Source organism: Mesoplodon bidens (genome assembly GCF_964165515.1).
Source record: "Mesoplodon bidens genome assembly, chromosome: 5".
NCBI lineage: Eukaryota > Metazoa > Chordata > Mammalia > Artiodactyla > Ziphiidae > Mesoplodon > Mesoplodon bidens.
The window spans coordinates 60,353,152-60,378,552 of NC_138161.1; the positions used below are offsets into that span (position 1 = coordinate 60,353,152).

Here is a 25,401-nt window from a genome sequence, read left to right on the forward strand (position 1 = left end):
AATAATGACTGAGAAATTTCCCAAATTAATGTCACACACCAAACCACGGATCCAGGAAGCTCAGAGATCACCAACCAGGATAAATGCCCAGAAACACTACAGAAAATGAAAGATAAAGAAAAAAAATACTGGGGAAAAAAGAAAAAGAGGGGGGACAAAATCTTACCTAAAAAACACCAACCTAGAATTCTGCGCCCTGCAAAGTTACCCTTCAAAGATGACAGATGGGGCTTCCTTGGTGGTGCAGTGGTTGAGAGTCTGCCTGCCGATGCAGGGGACACGGGTTCGTGCCCCAGTCCGGGAAGATCCCACATGCCGCGGAGCGGCTGGGCCCGTGAGCCATGGCCACTGAGCCTGCGCGTCCGGAGCCTGTGCTTCGCAACGGGAGAGGCCACAGCAGTGAGAGGCCCGCGTACCGCAAAAAAAAAAAAAAAGGGTGACAGACTTTCTCAGACCAACAAACACTGAGGGAATCTGTTGCCAGGAGACCTGCCTTGCAAGAAATGTTAAAAGAAGTTCCTTAGAAAGAAGGAAAATAATATGGGTCAGAAACTTGGATCTACATAAAGGAAGAGAATCAAAGGAGTAAGTGAAAGTAAAATAAAACTTTTATTTTTCTTATTCTCGATTGATGTAACAGATAACTGTTCAAAATAAAAGCAATAATGTATTTGATTATGTATGCTTATGTCTGTGTGTGTGTGTATATATATATATATGCTTTATGTAAATGAAATGAATGCTTATATATAAGCTTATATGTAACTGAAATGAATGACAGCAACTAAAATGCCCCTTAATAGGTGAATGGATACATAAAATATAGTACATCCAGACAATGGAATATTATTCAACACTAAAAAGAAATGGACTATCAAGCCATTAAAAGACAAGGAGGAAACTTAAATGCATATTACTAAGTGAAAGAAGCCAATCTGAGAAGGCTACATACTGTATAATTCCAACTATATGACACTTTAGAAAAGGCAAAACTATGGAGACAATAAAAGATCAGTGGCTGCCAAAGAGGGTAGGGCAGTTATGAATAGACAGAGCACAGATGATGTTTAGGACAGGCTTTGGGAAAACTCCTATTCAGAATACTGAATGATGTTATAATGATGGATGTATGCCATTATACATTTGTCTAAATGAATACAGAACACCACAAGTGAACCCTAAGGGAAACTACGGACTTTGGGTAATTGTGACTGTTAACATCGACTCATCCTTGGTAAAAAATGTACCATTATGATGAGTTATGTTGATAATGAGTAGGCTAAGCATGGGTGAGGGGAGAGGGTATGTGGGAATCTCTGAAACTTCCTCTCAATTTTACTGTAAACCTAAAACTGCTCTGAAAAATAAAATCTTTTTTTTAAATTGACTACTGAAATTAATTATATGGAAAACAGAATTGTAAGATAATTGTGATGGTAATTTTATGTGTCAACTTGGTTGGGCTATAGTACCCAGTTATTCAATTAAACACTAATCTAGATGTTGCTGTGAAGATAGTTTGTAGATGTGGTCAACATCTATAATCAGTTAAGATTATCCTTGGTAACCTGGGTGGGCCTCATCCCATCAGTTGAAAGCACTTAAAGCAGAACTAAGGTTTCCCTGAGGAAGCAGAAGTTCTGCCCTTAGATGTAGAATCAATTCCTTCCCAAGAATTTCCAGCCTGCTGGCCTGCCTTACAAACTTCAGATTTGCCAGCCCTCATAATTACATAAGCCAGTTCCTTCAAATAAATCTCTCATCTATCTCCCACCAGCTGTGTTGCTCTGGAGGACCCTGACTGCTACAATAATGTTACATCTTCAAAATGTTAACCTTAAATGTGAGATATTTTAAAGATTCTACTAGACTCACCTTGAAGTATTCTGTAGGGCCTCAAAGAAGGATATTCATAAATGATAATCTTTGGGAAAACTCCTTTTTCTGCTACTGTGAAGTAAGTTTTTTGGGGGTGAACCTATAAAAGATAAAATCTCACTAAAGCACTGAAAGGGAGATTATCATATAAATCACTCAGTTAATACAGTATTTAGCATATGTTACTTTATAATTTGTTTATTAGGATCCACTCTAATAGAAAACTCAAAACTGGGCATCTAATAAATACTTGACAATGGATATAATTTAAACTGAAAACTAGAAGAATACTCATTTTAAGTTTTACTTTCATTAAGAGAGTCATGTCTTAACTCTACAATTTTTTTAATTGCCATCAGAAGAGCTAGAACAGTGGTTCCCAATCTTTAGCAGGCATCAGAATCACAGGTAGGGCTTATTAAAGCACAGATTGCAAGCTTTAACACTAGAGTTTCAGTAAATTGGGGCTGGGACCTGATATTCTGCATTTACATTTCTAACAATTTCCCAGGTGATGCTGGTGATGCTGAATCTGGGGACCACTCTTTGAGAACAACTAAGTTAGATGAATTGCTTACCCTGCGTTTGGTGTTTTGCTTTATTTTTAATGGAGACCTAGAACAAGCAAGACATTTACTTTACACTCAACACATAAATTCACCCTGTCTTTTCTGGAAGAGAGCTTATATCCCCCAAACCACATTTCTCATGGCTTTCTCATAGCCTCACAAGAGCATTTCTTATCCACAAACGGATAACTGTTTCAGAAAAATTGAAGTGACATGGGCAGTGGAGGAAGGTCCCTGTCATTGTCTGGGCACCAGCAGCCTCAGCACACACGGAGAAGAGCCCCACCAACGCACAAGCACTCAGTGTCCAGAAGGGTGAGGTTTAGGGTTAGCATTCTTGTTCACACTACACCCCTAACTACTGACCTCAAACCAAATAATCGTTCCACAAAATAGAAAAACGGACATTTCAAAACTATCGTTGGCCAAAAAGTGATAGAAAAATAAGCAGGCTAGATGTTGCTCAGTCCTCTGAAGATGGGGGGGACCTCAGGGCTCATGGTACTTTGAGATGGTTCTGACCAACTTCCTCCACAGAGCCTTCATGTCGGGCCGGTGAATATTTGCAACAGCTGGTGCCACCGTAGCATGTACTTGTGTATATATACCTAGCTTTTTGGTTTTGCCTCTTTTTTTTTTTTTAATTGGCCATGCACACGACTTGCGATTTCTTAACTCCCCGACCAGGGATTGAACCCGCGCCCCCTGCAGTGGAAGTGCAGAGTTCTAACCACTGAACCACCAGGGAATTCCCAGAGAGGGGCCTTTTAAAATGAGAACAAGTTGATTTAGTATGCTTTTATGCTGAGGATGCCTAAGGAAGTAAAGGCTGAAGATACAAGAAAGAATATGACTGATGGAGACAGACCCTGAGGAGGAATGAAGAGACAGACTCGAAATCACACACAGATCTTTTGTCAACTGCTTGAAACTACTGAATGTGCAATTTATGCTTCATTTCCTAATGTTCAACTGTTTTATCTGGCACTTAGCTTTAATTATTATGTGAATTATCATTTGTGTTATTCATCTCAGTATTTTTGCAGAATAGCAACATAGCATTTACTGTGAAAAACCTGCATGACTATGGGAAAGTCACTCAACCTCTATTAGCCCCAGTTTCCTTATCTGCAAAATGAGATGATAATATTATTAATATAATATTATAATATTGCATGGAGCTAATGTCAGTGAACGTAGTGGTTGTAATCGCGAATTGAAAATGCCTTAGAATAAAGACTGCTGTGCATCTCATGTAATCCCTCCTCACAGCCTGGCTGGTCCATAGAACAAACAAACACATGGATGGATTTTTGTTTTCTAAGTTACTAAAGGCATACCCCAATGACACCAATTCCTCTGCCACTGCTACTTCGCAGGTAGGTCTGTTCCTTGGTTTTCAAATTCAGAAGGATCAGCTGGTTCCCAGCTATGTACAACACCATATTGCTGTCCAGAAGTTGTAGGTTGGCCCGCTTTCTGCAGTCATAACCAAAGGAATGTCTGAGGGAAAGTTGCAAAGGAAAACAAGTGAAACAACATAACCGCCCTAGAGAGGGGAAAAGTAACGAAATGAATATATTTTTAAAACTCATACCCTTAGTTAGATAAAGACCCAGGGTTGAAGTAGTTGAATTTTATGCTGAAACTCAGAGTTATTTACTGTATTACTAATGTAATCTTGTTTTTAAATTAGGTGAAAATTCTCATACTCTGATTCAGTCAATATTTTAGTTTTCCTACGAAAACCCTGAAAGCACATTAATTTTGTTTGCAATAAAAAATAAACTTTCTATTTGGGTACTGTAGAGAGCAAAGTAGTCCCCGAAATAATTTCATTTTCCTCTCTCCTGCTAAAACTAAATCACATTATAATGTGAGAGAAAGTCTGTCTTTGCCATCTTTGTACTCCCAAAGCCTGTCCAGTTTGTTGACTGATCAGAGTAAAAGGATCATGTAGGCCTCTTCCTTGATGCTGAAAGATAAGATGTTTAGAATTCTGACATGTTTGTGAAATTCTGACACACCAGTGACAATGTGACTACTGTAATAAATTCACATAAATATAACTGAAATTTAATATGAAAAATTATAAAAATTGACTAAATAATACATAATATATAAGTATATAAAATAAGTAGGCTAACATTTCCTTTCCAAGATCGTTAGTATGTACGGGTGTGCAGATGAGTATATATGTGTGTGTGCGTTTATGCTATAGAGTGAAACTGCATTAATTCAAAACAGAGGTTTAAAAAACTGAGCTATAAAACATTTTTTAAGTGTACTTTGTTATTACGTTCAAGCTCAAATTACTATAACCCAAGATATAAGTGTAATAATTAAATGAGATCAACCTATTAAAAAATTATAGTTTGCCAAAGAAATATATTATGTAGTGTATCTTAAGTAGATATATTCTTATCTTCCAAGAATTCATTGCTGAACACAAAAGTTGAAGGATCACTGGCGCAATCCTTATTTCTTGAGCCCTTGTTTTTGTTTTGTTTTTTCAGTCTGATTTTAGATGATTCCCCTTATTTGTAAGTAAATATTTTCAGAGAAAGAAACTATACAAAACTTTTAACAAGAACGATATGTAGAATGTAAAAAAGGAAGAGCAAATTTTAATTAATGCAATTTGAATTGTGAAGAATATATAAATTATAACTAACTACAAGTAACTATACCTATCTCATTGCCTCATAGTTAAATTGAAAAAGAGAGAGAGAACATTTCAGGGCATTTGTACAAGAAAAAGGAATTTTATAAATTTAAAAGACATTAATGTCTAAAATTGAATCTTATATAGAAATGCAAATGAATATGTGATCCAAGATCTAGATGAAGCTATTCTGCCCTCATGGAGAATACCTGGGGCCGCCTCACAAATAAAGAGTAGAGTCTACAGCCCCTTATCTTTACAGAGCCTGGTATGGGGCAGGAAGTTTTGCCTACCCTCTTTTTTCCTCTCCCTAAACTACTGTTCTCACCTTTCCTTCTTCCTTCTCTCCTTTCCCTTTTCCCAGGTGCCAGTGTAATACTCTAAAGGGCTAGAAGAATGTCTAACTATGAGGGTAGAAGTGGGCTACCATCCTTTCACTAACTTGGATGACAGTAGGGAATCAGAGACATGATCATTTATCTAATATTATCATCTGTGATTTCAGGGGGAAACTCCCTCTTATTGCTGCTGTTTTGACTGAAGGCCCTTACAAATGCAGAAATGGGTTAGATTGCAGCTTGCCAAACACTCTCCCTCTAAATCAATCACAACATGCTTGAGGGCAGAGACTGCTTCTCATTCATCTGTTTCCTGGAATGCCTACCACAGAGTCTTGAGCCTATTTGGTTGAATGAATGAATGAATGAATAACTAGAGTCTGATCTTTCCCTTTTAACCCCAGAGGACAAGGCAGTCCCTAAGCAGAGCTCTGAAAATGTTCAAATGTTTTCTGATGTACCTTCACCTCCCTTCTGTTTTATCTCATCCTCTCTTTTGGCACCTATTCTTAACTTCCTATCAGAGGCCCAGGGCCTTTGCTGTTTGTCCATGTCCATCCAGGACCTCCACTTTAAAGTGGTGTTTAAGCACTGTCTTAAGTGCTGTTTAGTGTCTTCTATAAATTATGCTGTGGTTTAGGTGATATTTTATAAATTATACTTTCTTGATTGATTTAGAAGACACAAATGTTAAAACTGAAGTAGATAAAGAATTAAAAAGGGTATATGGGGATACATGAGAGCAGACTTCTTACAGCTTCTCACAAGAAATAGAGATTATATTTGTTCATCTCTAGAGGGTAGGACTAAGTCTAATGCAGGACATTCCAGAAAGGCAGATTGTAATTCAAGGCCTAGAGGAGCTCTCTAATAAGGTAAGCTATTCAAAAATGGGATAAGCTGCTTTGTAATTGCCCTGGTTTTGAAAGTGTTCAAGTCCATAGCTTATACAGCCACTCCTCCAGCATGAGTAGAAAGGATTCATGCACTGAGCCAAATGTCAAGATCGCTCTGACTCCCTTATTTACAGACTAGGCATATCTCTCTAATACAGAGATCCTTGTATTCAGGAGCACCAAATCCCCAGTGGAGAGCTGGGAGGAGGCAGCACAATCAAAATTACCCGAGAAGCTTTCTCAGAGTACATATATACCCAAGCCCCTCTCCACATGGAAATAATGCAGTAGGTCCAGGAAGCCATCAGAGCACGTGCATTTCAGGAAAAGCTTCTAGGTGACTAATAAACCACTTCATTTGAGAAAAATCGACTAGAAGGCCAACAGCGTAAGTTTTATCAGTAACCTGTCCAAAGGCCATAAAGGAAAAAAAAAAAAGCCCTCAAGAGAGAAAACTCCAGGTTACAAATTTCAGGGTGAATTAGTTTTAGTTACACCTGGGATCGAAATAAAGTTAGAAGATATGATAACAATAACATGTTCTATTTTTACATAAAAAGCAAAACTGAGTCAGGAAGTATGCTGCCCTCCCCCTCTCAGCACCCCATTTATAAGGGGCCAGTCAGTGTCTAGGCCATGCGGTCATAACCACTGCCCTTCTGAGCGTAGGCATGCTAAATTACTAACCAAGGGCCTTAATGGAAATTGTCTCCTAACTAGCGTCTCACAAACCTAACATCATAAAGTGATGGCAAACCCTAAATCCCCTTGTTAATCATCCCACTTTTACTTTTCTTCACAGACTCTTATTCTTCTATTAAAATGGGTTATATTTGCTCACTTCCTCAGGGCTGTCTTCTCTGTAACTCATCTGGTAAATAATGTGAAAGCACTAATGCCTGACAATGGCCACGTCAGCGTTTCAAGCAGGGAGATCAATGATTTTAACTTAACAGGCATTGAAAAAGGGGTGCCAATCTGGTAGAGATAAATGGGGATAAGAGGCCTCCTGGTCTCCTTCACATCACATCTCCTGAAAGGACAGCCAGAAAAGCATTATATCTCTTTATGGTCATTTGGCATCTAACAAAAGCTAACAAAAGTTTAGTTTAAATTAAGATCAAGCATTTCTATCTTAATCTTCTTAGAATTATCTAAGATAGGGGTTGGCAAACTTTTTTTGTAAAGGGCCAGGTAGTAACTATTTTAGGCTTTGTGGGCCAGATGATTTCTGTTGTAACTACTTAAATCTGCCCTTGTAGTGTGATGGCAGTTATAGACTTCATGTAAATAATTGAGTATTGCTGTGTTCCAATAAAACATTATTTAGGGAAAAAGGCCAGAGGCCAGATTTGGTCCATGGGCTGCAGTTTGCCAAGCCCTGACCTAAAAAGCTGAAATTCCAAGATTATACATATGTAACTGGAGTGGATACACAAGTGTAAGAAGATCCAGCGGTATGTTTGAATCCGGAGTCACAAAAGGCATCGAAGCAAGCTCCATATAATCGTAGAAGAAGCTTTCTGGTATTTTCTTCTTAACTTCCTCCTCTGCCTCTTCTGCATCTGCAACAGGAGTTTCCATGTACTGAGATTCTAAAAAATTAAAAATATTTTAACTAAGAAGAATGTCTGGTCAATCCTAAAATCGTATTTCATGAAGACAGGAGGAATGTACATAGCCCATAATACTCTAGCAGTAACTACTACTTCTGGCCCAGACATAGGACGCCACCCACAAGTGAGCATGGAAGAAGAAGCAACACGCCTGTGTGCATTGAGGTGAACGCCTAGCCCTGCATGGTTCCGGCAGTCTCAAAGAACAGCGCATGGTCAGTTCTAAGGGAGAGTTAGTCTCACTAATGTGGGATAGATCACTCCTTAGTCAATCCCACTCCCCAGAAAAACCCAGTATGAGAGTATGTGATACTCAGAATACACAACTCCAGAGCTGCTAAAGCACCCTATCAGGATATGTTTGATGCTCTTTCTTTTATCACCTCCACACTTCCTGCAACCATTTCTTTTATGGATTTACAACTGTTCAGTTAAAACAGTGACAAGTACTGATAGAAAACTAGTAATACTTACTTCCAATGCTTTCCACATAATCATCTTGAAATAAACTTGAACTTCCTTCCAAATGTTCCACATAGGATTCATCATTCCCTAAATATGATTCTTCCCCTTCAGTAAATGTTTTGCCTGTGGTATCTTCAACAGATTTGTAATCCTCTTTCATAGCGGCTATTCAAAATAATTTGTTTTAATAATTTCTAAATTTGAATTAAACATTTTCAAATTTCTAAATTTGAATTAAACATTGTCTTAAACATTAAATAATTTCTAAATTTGAATTAAACATTTCTTATTTCCAAAGTACCTAATACTTCCAATTCATTTGTGCTCTAAACTGAATGAATTTTAAACCCAAAACTTGCTAAAAATCATTTTATTTGGTCACTCTTGCAGCTTTACAAAAAAATTTTAAAGATTTTCCTGTGAGTAAATCTCCATTTTCACTTCATTTGCAGTCTATTTCCTACCACTGCACACTTACAAGAAAGTAAAGGATAAAGAAGAAAAGATTGGCTAGTATGTTGCTATCATTTTTTCAATTCAATTTCACTTGAACAACATGTTATTTATAAGGACCTTTTATGTCAAAGATAAATGATGTATATTCAAGAATAAACTCCTCTGGGTATGACTATGTCTGAATGATATCCTAGGAATACATCAGACTATTTGCTTCAGGACAAGCTAGAAGAGAAAAAGAATTGGAATGGGAGTAGAATAGACCTAGGTATAAGCCAACATTCAGATCAAGTCCAAACATGGCTATGGTTCACATATACCATGTCCAGCAGGTGAAAGGGCTGGATGAACTTTCAGAATAATAAGGCAGAAATGGTAAGTATGTCAGAAACAGAGTAGAACCACCTAGTAGGTCTATCTGAGATGGGCTAAAAGAAGAGGAACAAGGCCCAAGACTAACATGAATGAGGTGAGATAGCTGGGCCAATCCAATTAGCAGAATAAGAGGACAGGGTTCTGTAGGATTCATGCATTTGGATGGAAAGAAAATAATCCTGGACACCTAAATGGGGCCCACTTCTTGAACTCCCCTAGGGGAGAGCCCTGGGTAAATACTCTCCAGAAATACCATTTAAGAGATTTCTTAGCTCTTTCTTGTGACTGTTGCAATCAAACATTATATCCCCATTTCAAGATTAGGATATTATCTGCTGGCCTGCCTCTCTCTGGGAACAGAGTTCAAGCTGCCATTAGATGAGTTCAGGCTGCCAGCTAGGATGAGGGAATCACTGATAAAGGAATCAGAAGTGAATACGAATGAAGGGGAGTAAATCATTTTTCTAAAAATGATTATTCTGAGCCTGGTTGAAGGGTTGTGCCACTGAAAGGAAAAGTGGAGTTTGGAAAAAAACTAATTTAACAGGAAGTAGACACATTAAATCAGATTGGCAAAGCAGCAGATCTTAGCAACTTGGTGACAACAAAGAATTCTATACTTTTTATAATCCCAAAATAGACAGGTGGAAGGATTATGGTTTGATGTACAAATCAGCATTTTTCTTTCTGTTCTTGGAAATAATCTACAATCAACATTGAAAATGAAAGCCAAAATTACAAATGCCATTTTTTGTAGAACTAGAAGCTGCTAAAACCTCAAATCAGAAATGGATGGCGGGGCTGGCTGGTGGAAGGGCTGGCAAAATTAGTGGACATGGAACAAGGATGGGTGCAGGAGGAAGCAAAAGGAGGTAACCAAGGCGAGGAGACACCATAGCCACAGATCTCAAAAAGAGCCAGCTGAAAGTTTGTTTTATGACCAAGGATTTTAAAAAATTAATTAATTAATTTGACTGCACCAGGTCTTAATTATGGCACTCAAGATCTTCGTTGCGGCATGTTTTGCTGCAGCATGCGGGATCTTCGGTTGCAGCATGTGGGCTCTTAGTTGCAGCATGGAGACTCAGCTGTGGCATGCGGACTTCTTAGTTTTGGCGTGCATGTGAGATCTAGTTTCCCAACCAGGGATCAAACCCGGGCCGCCTGCATTGGGAGCACAGAGTCTTACTCACTGGACTACCAAGGAAGTCCCTGACCCAGGATTTTATAGGTGAGTTTCCTCAGCTTTTTCTTCCCTCTAGCCAATAGAAATAAGAAGCTGTGGTGCCTCTCCTCACCAGCTGCCACAGAGGCAGGCTGCCTCCTGCAAATACAGCTTGCCTTTCTGGTCCTTGTTTATCTCCACCCCCTTTGTGAGATTGGGAACACAATGAGGAAGTCTGCGAATGATGTGACTGTGCACATAGAACATCCATAAGGACTCCCTATAATTATTACAATTTTTAAAAGAGTTTTGCATGGTTACTACATACAAAAACAATATACAAAAATTCATAATTGGAACTTCCATTTTGGCCATGATGAAGTAACCATGATGGAGTACCAGACTGTTCTACAATTTTGGAATTATTTAGTTCTCCCTTTCATTCTATTTTTCTTCATGTATTGTGATGCTCTGTTATTAGATCATACATATTTATGATAGTTATGTCTTCCTAATGTATTGCTCCTTTTATCATCGTGAAATGTACTTCTTTGTCACAGATAGTACTCTTTGTCTTGAAATCTATTTTATCTGATATTAATATAGTCACCCCAGCCTTCAAATGCTTACTGTATGCCTACTATATCTTTTTCCATCAATTTACTTTTAACCTATTTGTATCATAATACTTAACATGTGTCTCATATATCATACAGTGGGTTCTTGCTTTTATTATCCATTCTGATAATCTGTACCTTTTTACAAGACTTATTAGCCCATTAATATTTAATATAATTATTGGTAGAGTTGGATTTTGATCTAACATTTAATTATTTATTTTCTGTTTGTGCACTTCCCACTCTTCCATTTTCCCTCTATTTCTTCTTTCCTACTTTCTGTTAGACCATTTATTGTTATTCTTCTAGATTATTTATTCTTTAAAATTCCATTTTAATTTCTGTTAGCTTTTTAACTACTTTTCTTTGTTTGCTTTTTAAATAATTGCTTCAGAGATTATAATATTTATCCTTTACTTCTCACAGTCTACTTAGTTAATATTATAGTAATACACATCTTTCATCAACTGATGGAACAACCAGTCAAAAACTCCATAAGATATGATGATCTGAAAAACACTATCAAACATCCGCACCTGATATTTAAAAAACACTACACCTACACATTCAAAGGCACATGGGCCATTTACCAAGAGAGGTCACTTGCTGGAACATAAGACAAGTTTTAATAGCTTTTAAAAGATCGAAATAATACAAAATATGCATATTCTCTGATTATAGCAGTAGTAAATTAAAAATAAATTACAGAAGACATTTGGCAATTAAAAACCACACTTAAAAATAATGTATGGGTCAAGGAGAAATTAATAAAGAAATTATAAAACACTTCAAAGTAAATGATAATAAAATATAACACCAAAATTTGTGGGATACAGCTAAGGCAATGCTTAGAGGGAAATTTATAGCTCTTAGTACATATATAAGAAAACTCAAAAATCAATGACCTAACATTCCACCTCAAGAAACTAGAAAAAGAAAAGCAAAAAACCCCAAAACTCAGAGTAAGTAGAAGAAAGGAAATAAAAATAATAAATAATAAAAATAAAATAATGAAACAACAATAGAATAAGTATAAATAATAAAAATGAAAGCAAGACTCAATGAAATAAAAATCCAACAAAACAATAGAAAAATTGGCAAAGCCAAAACCTTATTCTTTGAAAAGATCGACAAAATGGATAAACTCCTAGCTAAGCCAATCAAGAAATAAAAGAGAGACAATACAAATCTTCAGTATCAGGAATTAAAATAGATCCTACAGAGTTAAGTCAACAAATTTTACAATTTAGAAGAAATGTATAAATTCTATGAAAGATACAAAGTTATAAAACTTCGTAAAGAAGAAAGAGACAACCCTCTATTTATTAAGGGAATTGAATTCACAGTTAAAAACTTTTCCACTAAGAAAATTACAGGCCCAGATGCTTCACTGGTGAGTTCCAACAAACATTTAAGGAAGAAATAATACTAATTCTACACAAAATATTTCTGAAAATAGAAGAGACCAAAATACTTCCCAGTTTATTATATGAAGTCAGCAATAATTTAGTCCTTTGATAAGAATCAGAAACCAATGTCTTGGTAACTAAAGTCCTTCACCCTTGTGAAAAATGCTGGATGGTCTGGCTGGTACATTTGGCCTAAATCTCTTAATAGGACTCTGTTATAGCAGAAACTCCTTGTTGGGTATGGGGAAGAGTCTACCTTAATCTCCGTACTTAGGTAGAAAGCCAGGAAATTGATTCACTCTGCATGAGAATTCCAAAGGGTAAGATGTTGCTCAGACATTTTAGAAAGACTGAGAACAAGGTAAGGGCTCCAGGAAAAAAAATTCAGCTATCAGGTATGTAGCTGAACCAGGACAGAGACCTCTTCTCACAGCACCAAGGTAGAAGGTTTCAGAGTGTCAGCAGACTATTTCACATTATCATTTGAGATCCTAAAACCCATGATTTATGAACTAATTTATGAGCTGAGGACAGGGCCAGGCCAGACTTGATAAGACCTGCCCTTAAGAAGGTCTGACATTAAAAAGGGAGATTCAGGCAGTGCTGGACAAAGGGACATTATCATTAAATCCATCCGTCTGGAGCGGAAGAGGAGCAGAGGGTGTTGGTCCCACCCACTCGGGCCCTGGAAGCCTGCTGGGCTCCCACGTGGTGTCCCCTGCCCTCTGAGACTACAGGCGGGAGGCAGGCCTGGGCCCCTTCTGTTCCGTTGAGCCTAAGCCCCAACCCCCGACACCTCCCGGGCCTTTTCCAGCCCTGTGGGTCCTAAGCATAGGTCCCACCCACTGCCCAAACTCTGCCCCTGCTTAGGCCCCGCCCTCCACAGCCAAGGCCTTTTCCACCTTTTTTTGTTTTTCCTCCTCCTTTTTCTTACTATTGTGGTTCTTTTTTACTTTCTGATTGTTGGTTCATCTATATTTTTATTTTTATATTCTTTCTAACATATCTGTTAGTTTCCTAGTCTAATTTTATTTTTTACTTGTTATTGTTCTCCATTTTTTTTTTTTTTTTTTTTTTTTTTTGCTGCCCCACACGCAGCTTGTGGGATCTTGGTTCACAAGCCAGGGTTAGGGCTGAAGTTCCTGCAGTGGGAGCTCCGAATGTGAACCACTGGACTAACAGAGAACCTCAGACACCATAGGGAATACTCATCAGAGTGAGGTCTCCCAGAGGTCCTCATCTTGGCACCGAGACCCAGCTCTAAGCAACAGCTTACAAGCTCCAGTATTGGAAGCCTAAGACCAAACAACCAGTAAGGCAGGAACACAATCCCACTCATTAAAAAAAAAAAAAAAAACGAGATGGCAAAAAAACATGTCACAGATGAAGGAGCAAGGTAAAATCCTATAAGACCAAATAAATGAAGAGGAAAAAGGCAATCTACCTGAGAAAGAATTCAGAGTAATGATAGTAAAGATGATCCAGAATCTCAGAAATAGAATGGAGACATGGATTGAGAAAATACAAGAAATGTTTAACAAAGATCTAGAAGAACTAAAGAACAAACAAACAGAGATGAACAACACAATAACTAAAATGAAAAATACACTAGAAGGAATCAATAACAGAATAACTGGGGCAGAAGAATGAATAAATGAGCTGGAAGACAAAATGGTGGAAATAACTGCCAAGGAGCAGAATAAAGATAAAAGAATGAAAAGAATTGAAGACAATCTCAGAGACCTCTGGGACAACACTAAATGCACCAACATTCAAATTATAGGTGTCCCGGAAGAAGAAGAGAAAAAGATAGGGTCTGAGAAAATATTTGAAGAGATTATAGTGGAAAACTTCCCTAACATGGGAAAGGAAATAGTCACCCAAGTTCAGGAAGCACAGAGAGTCCTATACAGGGTAAACCCTAGGAGAAACACACTAAGACACACATTAATCAAACTAACAAAAATAAAATTCAGAGAAAAAATATTAAAAGCAGCAAGGGAAAAACAAAAAATAACATACAAAGGAATCCCCACAAGGTTATCAGATGATTTTTCAGCAGAAACTCTGCAGGCCAGAAGGGAGAGGCAGGATATACTTAAAGTGATGAAAGAGAAAAACCTACAACCAAGATTACTCTACCCAAAAGGATCTCATTCAGATTTGACAGAGAAATCAAAAGCTTTTCAGAAAAGCAAAAGCCAAGAGAATTCAGCACCACCAAACCAGCTTTACAGCAAATGCTAAAGAAACTTCTCTAGGTGGGAAACACAAGAGAAGAAAAAGACCCATGAAAACGAACCCTAAACAATTAAGAAAATGGTAATAGGAACATACATATTGATAATAACCTTGAATGTAAATGGATTAAATGTCCCAACCAAAAGACACAGACTGGCTGAATGGATACAAAAACACGACCCATATATATGCTGTCTACAAGAGACCCACTTCAGACCTAGAGACACATACAGACTGAAAGTGAAGGGATGGAAAAAGATATTCCATGCAAATCAAAAGAAAGCTGGAGTAGCAATACTCATATCAGATAAAACAGACTTTATTTTTATTTATTTATTTATTTATTTTTATTAGTTTCTGCTTTATAACAAAGTGAATCAGTCATACATATACATCTGTTCCCATATCCCTTCCCTCTTGCGTCTCCCTCCCTCCCACACTCCCTATCCCACCCCTCCAGGCGGTCACAGAGCACCGAGCTGATCTCCCTGTGCTATGCGGCTGCTTCCCACTATCTATCTACCTTACATTTGGTACTGTATATATGTCCATGCCTCTCTCTCGCTTTGTCATAGCTTACCCTTCCCCCTCCCCATATCCTCAAGTCCATTCTCAAGTAGGTCTGTGTCTTTATTCCTGTTTTACCCCTAGGTTCTTCATGACATTTTTTTTCTTAAATTCCATATATATGTGTTAGCATATGCTATTTGTCTTTTTCTTTCTGACTTACTTCACTCTGTATGACAGACTCTAGGTCTATCCACCTCATTACAAATAGCTCAGTTTCGTTTCTTTTTATGGCTGAGTAATATTCCATTGTATGTATGTGCCACATCTTCTTTATCCATTCATCCGATGATGGACACTTAGGTTGTTTCCATCTCCGGGCTATTGTGAGTAGAGCTGCAATGAACATTTCGGTACATGTCTCTTTTTGAATTATGGTTTTCTCAGGGTATATGCCTAGTAGTGGGATTGCTGGGTCATATGGTAGTTCTATTTGTAGTTTTTTAAGGAACCTCCATACCGTTCTCCATAGTGGCTGTACCAATTCACATTCCCACCAGCAGTGCAAGAGTGTTCCCTTTTTTCCACACCCTCTCCAGCATTTATTGTTTCTAGATTTTTTGATGATAGCCATTCTGACTTGTGTGAGATGATATCTCATTGTAGTTTTGATTTGCATTTCTCTAATGATTAATGATGTTGAGCATTCTTTCATGTGTTTGTTGGCAGTCTGTATATCTTCTTTGGAGAAATGCCTATTTAAGTCTTCTGCCCATTTTTGGATTGGGTTGTTTGTTTTTTTGCTATTGAGCTGCATGAGCTGCTTATAAATTTTGGAGATTAATCCTTTGTCAGTTGCTTCATTTGCAAATATTTTCTCCCATTCTGAGGGTTGTCCTTTGGTCTTGTTTATGGTTTCCTTTGCTGTGCAAAAGCTTTGAAGTTTCATTAGGTCCCATGTGTTTATTTTTGTTTTTATTTCCATTTCTCTAGGAAGTGGGTCCAAAAGGATCTTGCTGTGATTTATGTCATAGAGTGTTCTGCCTATGTTTTCCTCTAAGAGTTTGATAGTTTCTGGCCTTACATTTAGGTCTTTAAGCCATTTTGAGCTTATTTTTGTGTATGGTGTTAGGGAGTGATCTAATCTCATACTTTTACATGTCCCTGTCCAGTTTTCCCAGCACCACTTATTGAAGAGGCTGTCCTTTCTCCACTGTACATTCCTGCCTCCTTTATCAAAGATAAGTTGACCATACGTGCATGAGTTTATCTCTGGGCTTTCTATCCTGTTCCATTGATCTATCTTTCTGTTTTTGTGCCAGTACCACACTGTCTTGATTACCGTAGCTTTGTAGTATAGTCTGAAGTCAGGGAGCCTGATTCCTCCAGCTCCGTTTTTCGTTCTCAAGATTGCTTTGGCTATTCGGAGTCTTTTGTTTTTCCAAACAAATTTTGAATTTTTTTGTTCTAGTTCTGTGAAAAATGCCAGTGGTAGTTTGATAGGGATTGCATTGAATCTGTAGATTGCTTTGGGTAGTAGAGTCATTTTCACAATATTGATTCTTCCAATCCAGGAGCATGGTATATCTCTCCATCTATTTGTATCATCTTTAATTTGTTTCATCAGTGTCTTATAGTTTTCTGCATACAGGTCTTTTGTCTCCTTAGGTAGGTTTATTCCTAGATATTTTATTCTTTTTGTTGCCGTGGTAAAATGGGAGTGTTCTCTTGATTTCACTTTCAGATTTTTCATCATTAGTGTACAGGAATGCCAGAGATTTCTGTGCATTAATTTTGTATCCTGCTACTTTACCATATTCATTGATTAGCTCTAGTAGTTTTCTGGTAGCATCTTTAGGATTCTCTATGCATAGTGTCATGTCATCTGCAAACAGTGACAGCTTTACTTCTTCTTTTCCGATTTGGATTCCTTTTATTTCCTTTTCTTCTCTGATTGCTGGGGCTAAAACTTCCAAAACTATGTTTTGGAAGAGTGGGCAGCCTTGTCTTGTTCCTGATCTTAGTGGAAATGGTTTCAGTTTTTCACCATTGAGGACGATGTTGGCTGTGGGCTTGTCATATATGGCCTTTATTATGTTGAGGAAAGTTCCCTCTATGCCTACTTTCTGCAGGGTTTTTATCATAAATGGGTGTTGAATTTTGTCGAAAGCTTTCTCTGCATCTATTGAGATGATCATATGGTTTTTCTCCTTCAATTTGTTAATATGGTGTATCACATTGATTGATTTGCATATATTGAAGAATTCTTGCATTCCTGGAATAAACCCCACTTGATCATGGTGTATGATCCTTTTAATGTGCTGTTGGATTCTAAAACAGAGTTTAAAATAAAGACTAACAGAGATCTTATCTCTGTTACAAGAGATAAGGAAGGACACTACATAATTATCAAGGGATCAATCCAAGAAGAAGATATAACAATTAGAAATGTTTATGCATCCAACATAGGAGCACCTCAGTACATAAGGCAAATGCTAATAACCATGAAAGGGGAAATCGACAGTAACCTAATAATAGTAGGGGACTTTCACACCCTACTTACACCAATGGACAGATCATCCAAACAGAAAGGAAATAAGGAAACACAAGCTTTAAATGACACAATAGACCAGATAGATTTAACTGATATTTATAGAACATTCCACCCAAAAGTGGCAGAATACACTTTCTTCTTAAGTGCACATGAAACATTCTCCAGGATAGATCACATCTTAGGTCACAAATCAAGCCTTGGAAAATTTAAGAAAATTGAAATCATATCAAGCATCTTCTCTGACTACAACGCTATGAGACCGGAAATCAGTTACAGTAAAAAAACTGAAAAAACCCACAAATACATGGAGGCTAAACAGTGTGCTACTAGATAAGCAAGAGATCACTGAAGAAATCAAAGAAGAAATAAAAAAATACATAAAAACAAATAACTAAAACACAACGACCCAAAACCTATGGGGCACAGCAAAAGCAGTTCTAAAAGGGAAGTTTACAGCAATTCAATCTCACCTCAGGAAACAAGAAAAATCTCAAATAAACAATCTAACCCTACACCTAAAGCAACTAGAGAAAGAAGAACAAAGAAAACCCAAAGTCAGTAGAAGGAGAGAAGTCATAAAAATCAGAGCAGAAATAAATGAAATAGAAATGAAGAAAACAATAGCAAAGATCAATAAAACTAAAAGCTGGTTCTTTGAGAAGATAAACAAAATTGATATACCCTTAGCCAGACTCATCAAGAAAAAAAGGGAGAGGACACAAATCAATAAAATTAGAAATGAAAAAGGAGAAATCACAACTGACACCACAGAAATACAAAGGATTATAAGAGACTACTGCAAACAACTATATGCCAATAAAATGGACAACCATGAAAAAATGGACAAATTCTTGGAAAGGTACAATTTTCCAAGACTGTACCAGGAAGAATTAGAAAATATAAACAGACCTATCACAAGGAATGAAATTGAAACTGTAATTAAAAATCTTCTAACGGGGGCTTCCCTGGTGGCACAGTGGTTGAAAGTCCGCCTGCTGATGCAGGGGACATGGGTTCGTGCCCCGGTCCAGGAAGATCCCACATGCCGCGGAGCAGCTGGGCCCGTGAGCCATGGCCGCTGAGCCTGCACGTCCGGAGCCTGTGCTCCGCAACGGGAGAGGCCACAATGGTGAGAGGCCCACGTACCACAAAAAAAAAAAAAAAAAAAATCTTCCAACAAACAAAAGTTCAGGACCAGATGGCTTTACAGGTGAACTCTATCAAACATTTAGAGAAGAAGAGAATGTACTTGAGGACATAGGGAGTGGGAGGGGGAAGCTGGGGCAAAGTGAGAGTAGCAGCAACACATATACACTACCAAATGTGAAATAGATAGCTAGTGGGAAGCAGCAGCATAGCACAGGGAGATCAACTCGGTGCTTTGCGACGACCTAGAGGGGTGGGATAGGGAGGGTGGGAGGGAGAGACGCAAGAGGGAGGGGATATGGGGATATACATATGCATATGGCTGATTCACTTTGTTGTACAACAGAAACCAACACAGTACTGTGAAGCAATTATACTCCAATAAAGATCTATAAAAATTTTTTGAAAAAAAAAGAAAAAATAAATCATCCAGGAAAATACTGCAAAGCACTAGAAACTAAAAAGTAGACAATCCTGTGTCAGAAACATAGGGAGTGGAGAAAAGTGGAAATGGAGAAACAAATGAGAAGCAAACTAAAGTTTTTCAGGAGAGTGATATAATCATATTTTTTGGAAAGATAACTCTGATGGTGGTATGGACAGGAAGACTTAAGCAGAAATCCTTGTAAGAGTCCAAGCAAGAGGAGATAGACCTCTAAAATAAAATACGATACAGAGAAGTCATAGATTTACCAGACGTGCCTCAGCTAAATTGAAAGAATTTAATGTACATTTTGTAAATGAATTGATTTCCCCAGGACCTGCTCTCCTCTAGGTGAATAGTAAAAATTAGATTCTGAAACTATATTTAGGATTAGAACTAAAATTGTCAATATTCCACTAAGCCACCTAACACCACGATGCCCAGACAGAAAGAGCCAGTCATCTTTTAAAAATCCTATTACAAAATTCTTCACTTTCCCTTCTATCTGCAATCTATGGTATCCTTCCACATGTTATCCAATTTAATCCTCAAACAGCTCACAACGATCATTTTATGGGTGAGGAAATTGAGGCTCAGAAAGGTGAAATAATTTAGCCAAGATCAAGCATCTCTAAGTCATAGACCCAGGACTCAAAACTTAAGTCCAGCTCTCTTTCCACTACACTGTGTTAGAGAAGCCCATTAAAGACCTTGTAGCCCCTACAGGAAGGAGCCAGACCAGATGTGAAGATGGGTCGTTATCAACATAGAGATGATAGTAACTTCTGTGTTCCAGGACTAGAGATAAAATGATTAAAACGCAGAATCTGCTCTTCAAGAACTTAGAGTTTAGTAAGGGAATTAAACAAGTCAACCTGTCGTATAAACTTAGATATGCACTCTTCAAAAATCATGTTACCTAAATTTGATAATCAAGGCCCTAAGTGTATATTATAATCTTTACTCACATTTTGATGCAGATCTAGAAGAATGAGACTGCCTTCCATCACTCTTTGATCTCTCTGATTTCCCCCCATCAGTATCCTGATCATCTGGTTCCTTCATTTTCTCTGTAAGCACAAACTTGAGACAGAGAAAGGGATAGAGCTGTAAAATAGAAATCATTAACAGATTATTTTCCCCCTAAACAAATTCCATGAGCACCAAACACCATGTGTGTTGACAATCTGTATGTTTGCAAGGTAGCAGAAATGACTTCACCAGCTGGAGGGCACAGCCATCATCAGAGACCTCTGTAGAATGACAAAATATAGTCTGATATTCCCTTCCTCCAGGCAAACTTGTCATCGTGGTGCCCTCTGGTTTTCCAGAAGTCCACAGTGAAGCACCACCCAAGCCTATCTTTTCTCTAAATGCTCCATATTAAAATTAACCCTTTGCCATCCTTCCTTTGGTTCATCCCCTCCTCTTCCTCCTCCCATCATCAAAGTCCCCTGGTGTTACTAATCAATTTCAATTTTTAAATATTTGTTGAGGATAACTTCTATGTATCAAATCTTATGTTAGGCACTAAATTGTAGTACTGAACTAGAAAGATACGATCCTTAACTTAGTGGAGCTTTTTTAGAAATATAGGTATTAAACAAGTAATTAAAATGTAATGAGTGCTACAAAAAAATAGGGTGCTGTGGGCCCATACAGCAAGAAGATTAAACCATGTCTGGGGTTAAGGAAGAGGCATTTGAGACACAGGTAATGAGTAGACATTGGCCAGGCATAAAATGGGAAAGATTATTGGCAGAGGGAGCTTCTAAGAGAGGCCTGTGTCTGTGAAGGCCTGAGAGCAGTCTATTGGCTAGAGCAGGAGAGTGAAATGGACATTGATGAGGAAGCGGGTAGCAGATCATCAAATTGTCTCTAAGCTTTGCTAAGGAGTTTAGAACTTATTTCTATGGTAATTGAAAGCCATTGAAGGTTTTTAAGGAGGGGAGTGACACGAGAGGTTTCCTCTGTCCTCTCTCTCTATGGCAGCTCTTGTAGATGAGAACATCTACTATGTCTTCCTTCTAAGTCTTCATTTCTCCGCACTAAACATCCCGTGTTTCCTCAACATTCTTCTATGGCACAGCTGGCAAGCAGAGTAGAGTAGTAGTTCTATTTGGATGAGATCTGTGGTTAGATTCAGGTTTGAATCCCAGTTTTGCCACATAACTAGCTAATTACTTCACATCAATTCCTCAACTGTAAAATGGGAGTGAAGAAAAAACTATGTATAAGGCTGCTATGCAAATTAACTAAACTAGTGCATTATTATACCTTCCTGGTCTCTCAAGAAAGACTACTATGCCCAAAGCAGCCAGGATCTACACTACACAATCAGTGCATGAGAGTGCAGGATGACAACTACCCACCTTCATCTGGACATTAGGGTTTATACTATCTGTTTCCTTGCACTGACATCATGATACCCTCTCTTGATTTTTGTGTTTGTTTTTATTTTTTTAGAATTAAGGGATTGAGAAGTTGTTTTGTAACCTGATGAGGCTTTGATGTCAGAGAGACTTGTTTGGCCAAGAAAAAAGGTTTACTTGGCCAAGGGCCAAGCCCCTAGCATCCCTTAACCTGTCAGTCCTTTTATATGTACAATGGGGAAGATAAGGTTGTCTGGCAGAGTTACTGTAAGTATTAAATGAGATCTTTTATACCCACAGTTCTCAACTCTGGCTGTACTTTAGAATCACTTGGAAAACTTTTTACAATGTACCATTCTCAGGGTCTCAATCCCTATATAATTCTTTTGTGGAGCCAAAGAATAGGAACCAGAGTTAAGGATCATGGGTTTATATCAAACTCTTCGTAGGTACTGGAAAATGGTAGTTTTGCTATAATTACTACACATTCTCTTTAATACAGCTAGGGCTCAATAAATATGATCACAGAATCTTGAGAGTTGAAAGAGGGTTAATTTGGTCCAATCCTCCCACCCAATATAAGTCACACATCTACAACTCAAGCCCAGGCTAAGAGTATTGGCTAGAATCACACTGACTGGGCTCAAAGCCTGGCTCTTCCTCTTACTATTATAGTTGTGAGGTATTAAACAAGTATTTAACCTCTCTGTGCCTTCTCATCTGTAAAGTGCAGTACCTACTTCACAAGATGGTTCTGAGATCTCAATGAGTTAATACAGTAAAGCTTTCAAAGAACAGTGCCTTGCACTCAGTAGGTAAAATAGTTGAAGGGATGAATGTTTTAATTCCTGAAGAAAGGAACAAATGAAGGAACACACCAAGAGACAATCAGCTTTAAACATTTCAGGTAAGAGGGCGAGCACATTCTGTTAATGTTCTCAGCTCTAGTTCTTAGGAAGTTCATTTTATATTATATGAAATCTTCCTACCTGCAACTTGTATCTATTTGGCCCTATTCTTCTGCGGACACACAGAACAAGTTTTCCTGTTTACTATCGCCATTCAAATAATTAGCTAGTTAACTTTCTTACCCAGATCCTCTCTTTTCCCAGATAAAGCATCCCATTTCTTTCAACTATTTCTCACTAACATGTTTTCAACTCTTTTCAGCATCTGGATGGCTCAAAAACTTAATTCCCAATCCATCGTATATCCCTCCCAATTTTGTATGTCCTTTGAAGGATCTGGACACTTTCCAGAAGATATGAACCATCACTTTATCCGTTGGGGACATTATATTCTTTCAAGGCAGCCTAATATTACATTAGCTTGCCAGGGTCGGGGGGGGTGGGCAGGCTCCTCATATACTGACTCATAATAATCCATTTGTAACCAGCTTGAATGACTAAACCTTATTTCTGTATACCTAGCCATGTCCTTCCTATCTTATACAACTGAACTAGCTAGGTTTGGAAGTCTATTTGCAGAACTATCTTAAATCTATTTTCATTAGACTCAGGCTTATTGGTCCAGCCTATGGTTAATTCTGTTAACCAACTCATTAGGTAGACTGTGAAGTTTTGAGTCAACCCTGAGGAAGTGTAAAGAAAAAAGAAAATTGTAGTACACAGTGTTGAAGAGTGTGTGTTGCTAGAAGGAGGTTGGCTGGAAGCCGGACAGAGGGCTCCCCAAGATGACATTACTCAAGATTCATTCCTTAGATTCCAGGGTCAGTCCCCACTCTCACAAACTCAAACACTCTATCTCAGCAGTGTGCCAGAGCTGGTCACGTTGAGATTCATAGAGATTCCTGTATAAAAACAGACACTCAGTTTTTACTTTACAGTGTGAAATACAACTGTGGAGAGAATAACAGCTCGTGTTTTTTTGATGTTTACCATGTGTCGAGCACAGTTCTGAGGATTCTACACATATTGTTTCATATATTTCTCAAAACTCTATGAGTTAGGTGCATTTTACAAATGAGATAGCAGAGCAGTTACTATTTGAATCCTTCCCTCTCACCCAGCTCATGCAATTGACTTCCAAGTCCTGTTGCCCAGTGTCCAGTTATTAAGCCTTTTGAATTCATCCTCTCCCTTCTAGTCCCACTGTCCCCATCCTAGTTCTGGTCCTCATACTGTCTCACCTCTACCATTACCACAGCCTCATTCTCTCCCTTCTCTGGTCCATTTGTACACTGCCTCTTACATTCCTAAAACACAGCTTTTAATGTGTCACTCTTCTTGTTTAAAACCTTTAATGGTTCCTCATTGCCACAGAACAAGAACTCAGATTCCTTGGTGTGGCACAAAGGTCCTTCATCTCAGGGTCTGTAATTCATCTCTTGTCACCTTCGCCTTTCCTGGATCCTCCTCAGCCCCTCCTCCTTCTGAAAAGTTTTAGTCAGTAGCCACCTTGGACAACTCACAATTGGCCGGGCATGCTGAGTACTTGTATGCTACTGTATCTACTTGTATGCAACAAGGATTTATTGTGCACCTACTGTGTCTTGCATGTGCTACACACTTACTTGACCTGCATTCTCCTTTTTAATTGTAACAGGAACCCCATGAAGTAAGCACTACCACCTTCCCTACCTAGATGAGGAATCTAAAGTGCAGAAGGTCAACTTGCCAAGTGTCACACTTAACAGGTCTGGGTGGCTTGTTGACCCCAGAACCCAGGCACTTTCCCACCGACTCCCTGTTCCAGGCTCAGCCCAGACCAACTCGGACTCCTGCCGTCGTCTGTCTTCCTCCCCAGCTGGATCATGAGCTCCTTGCAGGCAGGAACAGCGTCCACGTTGTATCTATAGTGTGTAGCCCCATGCCTGCGAATGCTGTTACTTCAAATGTTTGTCGAACTGATCCATAGAAAGGAGAAGCAAAGTGTCGCAGCAAAGCCCGGAGAACCCTAGTTCGGCCTAAGAGAAGTCCAAATGGGGTCGATTTATCCCTGACTCGCCAACAGATTTGAGGGGGAGGTTGTGGGAACTACCAGGCTGCTGGGGTCAAAACTTACCTAAGGCACCGACATCTGCCGCGCGTTCCCAGTCACAGCGTCTGCCCCAGGTCTCCGTTTACTGCGGTTACCACGGCAACGCCACCCCGCCTCCCGGGTGGGCGGAGACGGGCGGGCCGAGAGGCGCATGCGCCGCCCTAAGGCCGCTTTCTGGGAAATGACAAGGCGGTTGCAGCGGTACCCTTGATCTCGCTTGCCCTCTGGCCCGGCTATTTCGTGGCCCATGACTCAGGATCAAGGCCAAACAGAAAGCCCGGCATTCTGCCAGCTTATTATCCGCATTTAATTTTTATGTCTAGTTTATATTATTATTATCCTAAGGATGATACATTGATGACTTTCGAAGATATGCCCAATAAACCAAAATGGCTCAAAGGTGCCCTGATCACACACCGTCACCAGCAAAGATACGTCGCGGGGCGATTTTTGTTTTATTTATTTATTTTACGCTATGTTATCTCTGTTGACTTTAAGAGTAAGTATTTTATGTTGTGGGCTCTTTGGTCACAGGACTCTAGGTGCACAAAATACAGGCCTAGCTTGACAGATTTTTTCAGTTTAGCAGTTTGCTCTCCAAATGCTCTGTGGCACAGCCAGCAATCATTATTAATTATTTTAAAGTACCTAACTAATGTTACTGTTTACAAAACATTGTTTTTAAATGGCTACAGCCTCGCAATAATA

General features: G+C 38.6%; 1 protein-coding gene across 2 annotated transcripts in view; it reads right to left on the reverse strand.

Moving 5' to 3' along the window:
• Window positions 1-24,770, reverse strand: part of CFAP44 (cilia and flagella associated protein 44) — a 134,117-nt gene extending 109,347 nt beyond the window's left edge. Inside the window, exons 1-6 of one of the 2 annotated variants that reach the window (XM_081235768.1) lie at window positions 24,718-24,770; window positions 20,290-20,404; window positions 8,437-8,592; window positions 7,782-7,941; window positions 3,788-3,950; window positions 1,876-1,978 (exon numbers count right to left, since the gene is read on the reverse strand). In XM_081235768.1, the coding sequence (XP_081091894.1) occupies window positions 1,876-1,978; window positions 3,788-3,950; window positions 7,782-7,941; window positions 8,437-8,592; window positions 20,290-20,386 (679 nt within the window). In that variant the 5' untranslated portion in view covers window positions 20,387-20,404; window positions 24,718-24,770. Of the gene's footprint in view, window positions 1-1,875; window positions 1,979-3,787; window positions 3,951-7,781; window positions 7,942-8,436; window positions 8,593-20,289; window positions 20,668-24,717 lie in introns of those variants that run through there. The other variant, XM_081235767.1, reaches the window with a different exon arrangement.
• Window positions 24,771-25,401: the final 631 nt, after the last annotated feature.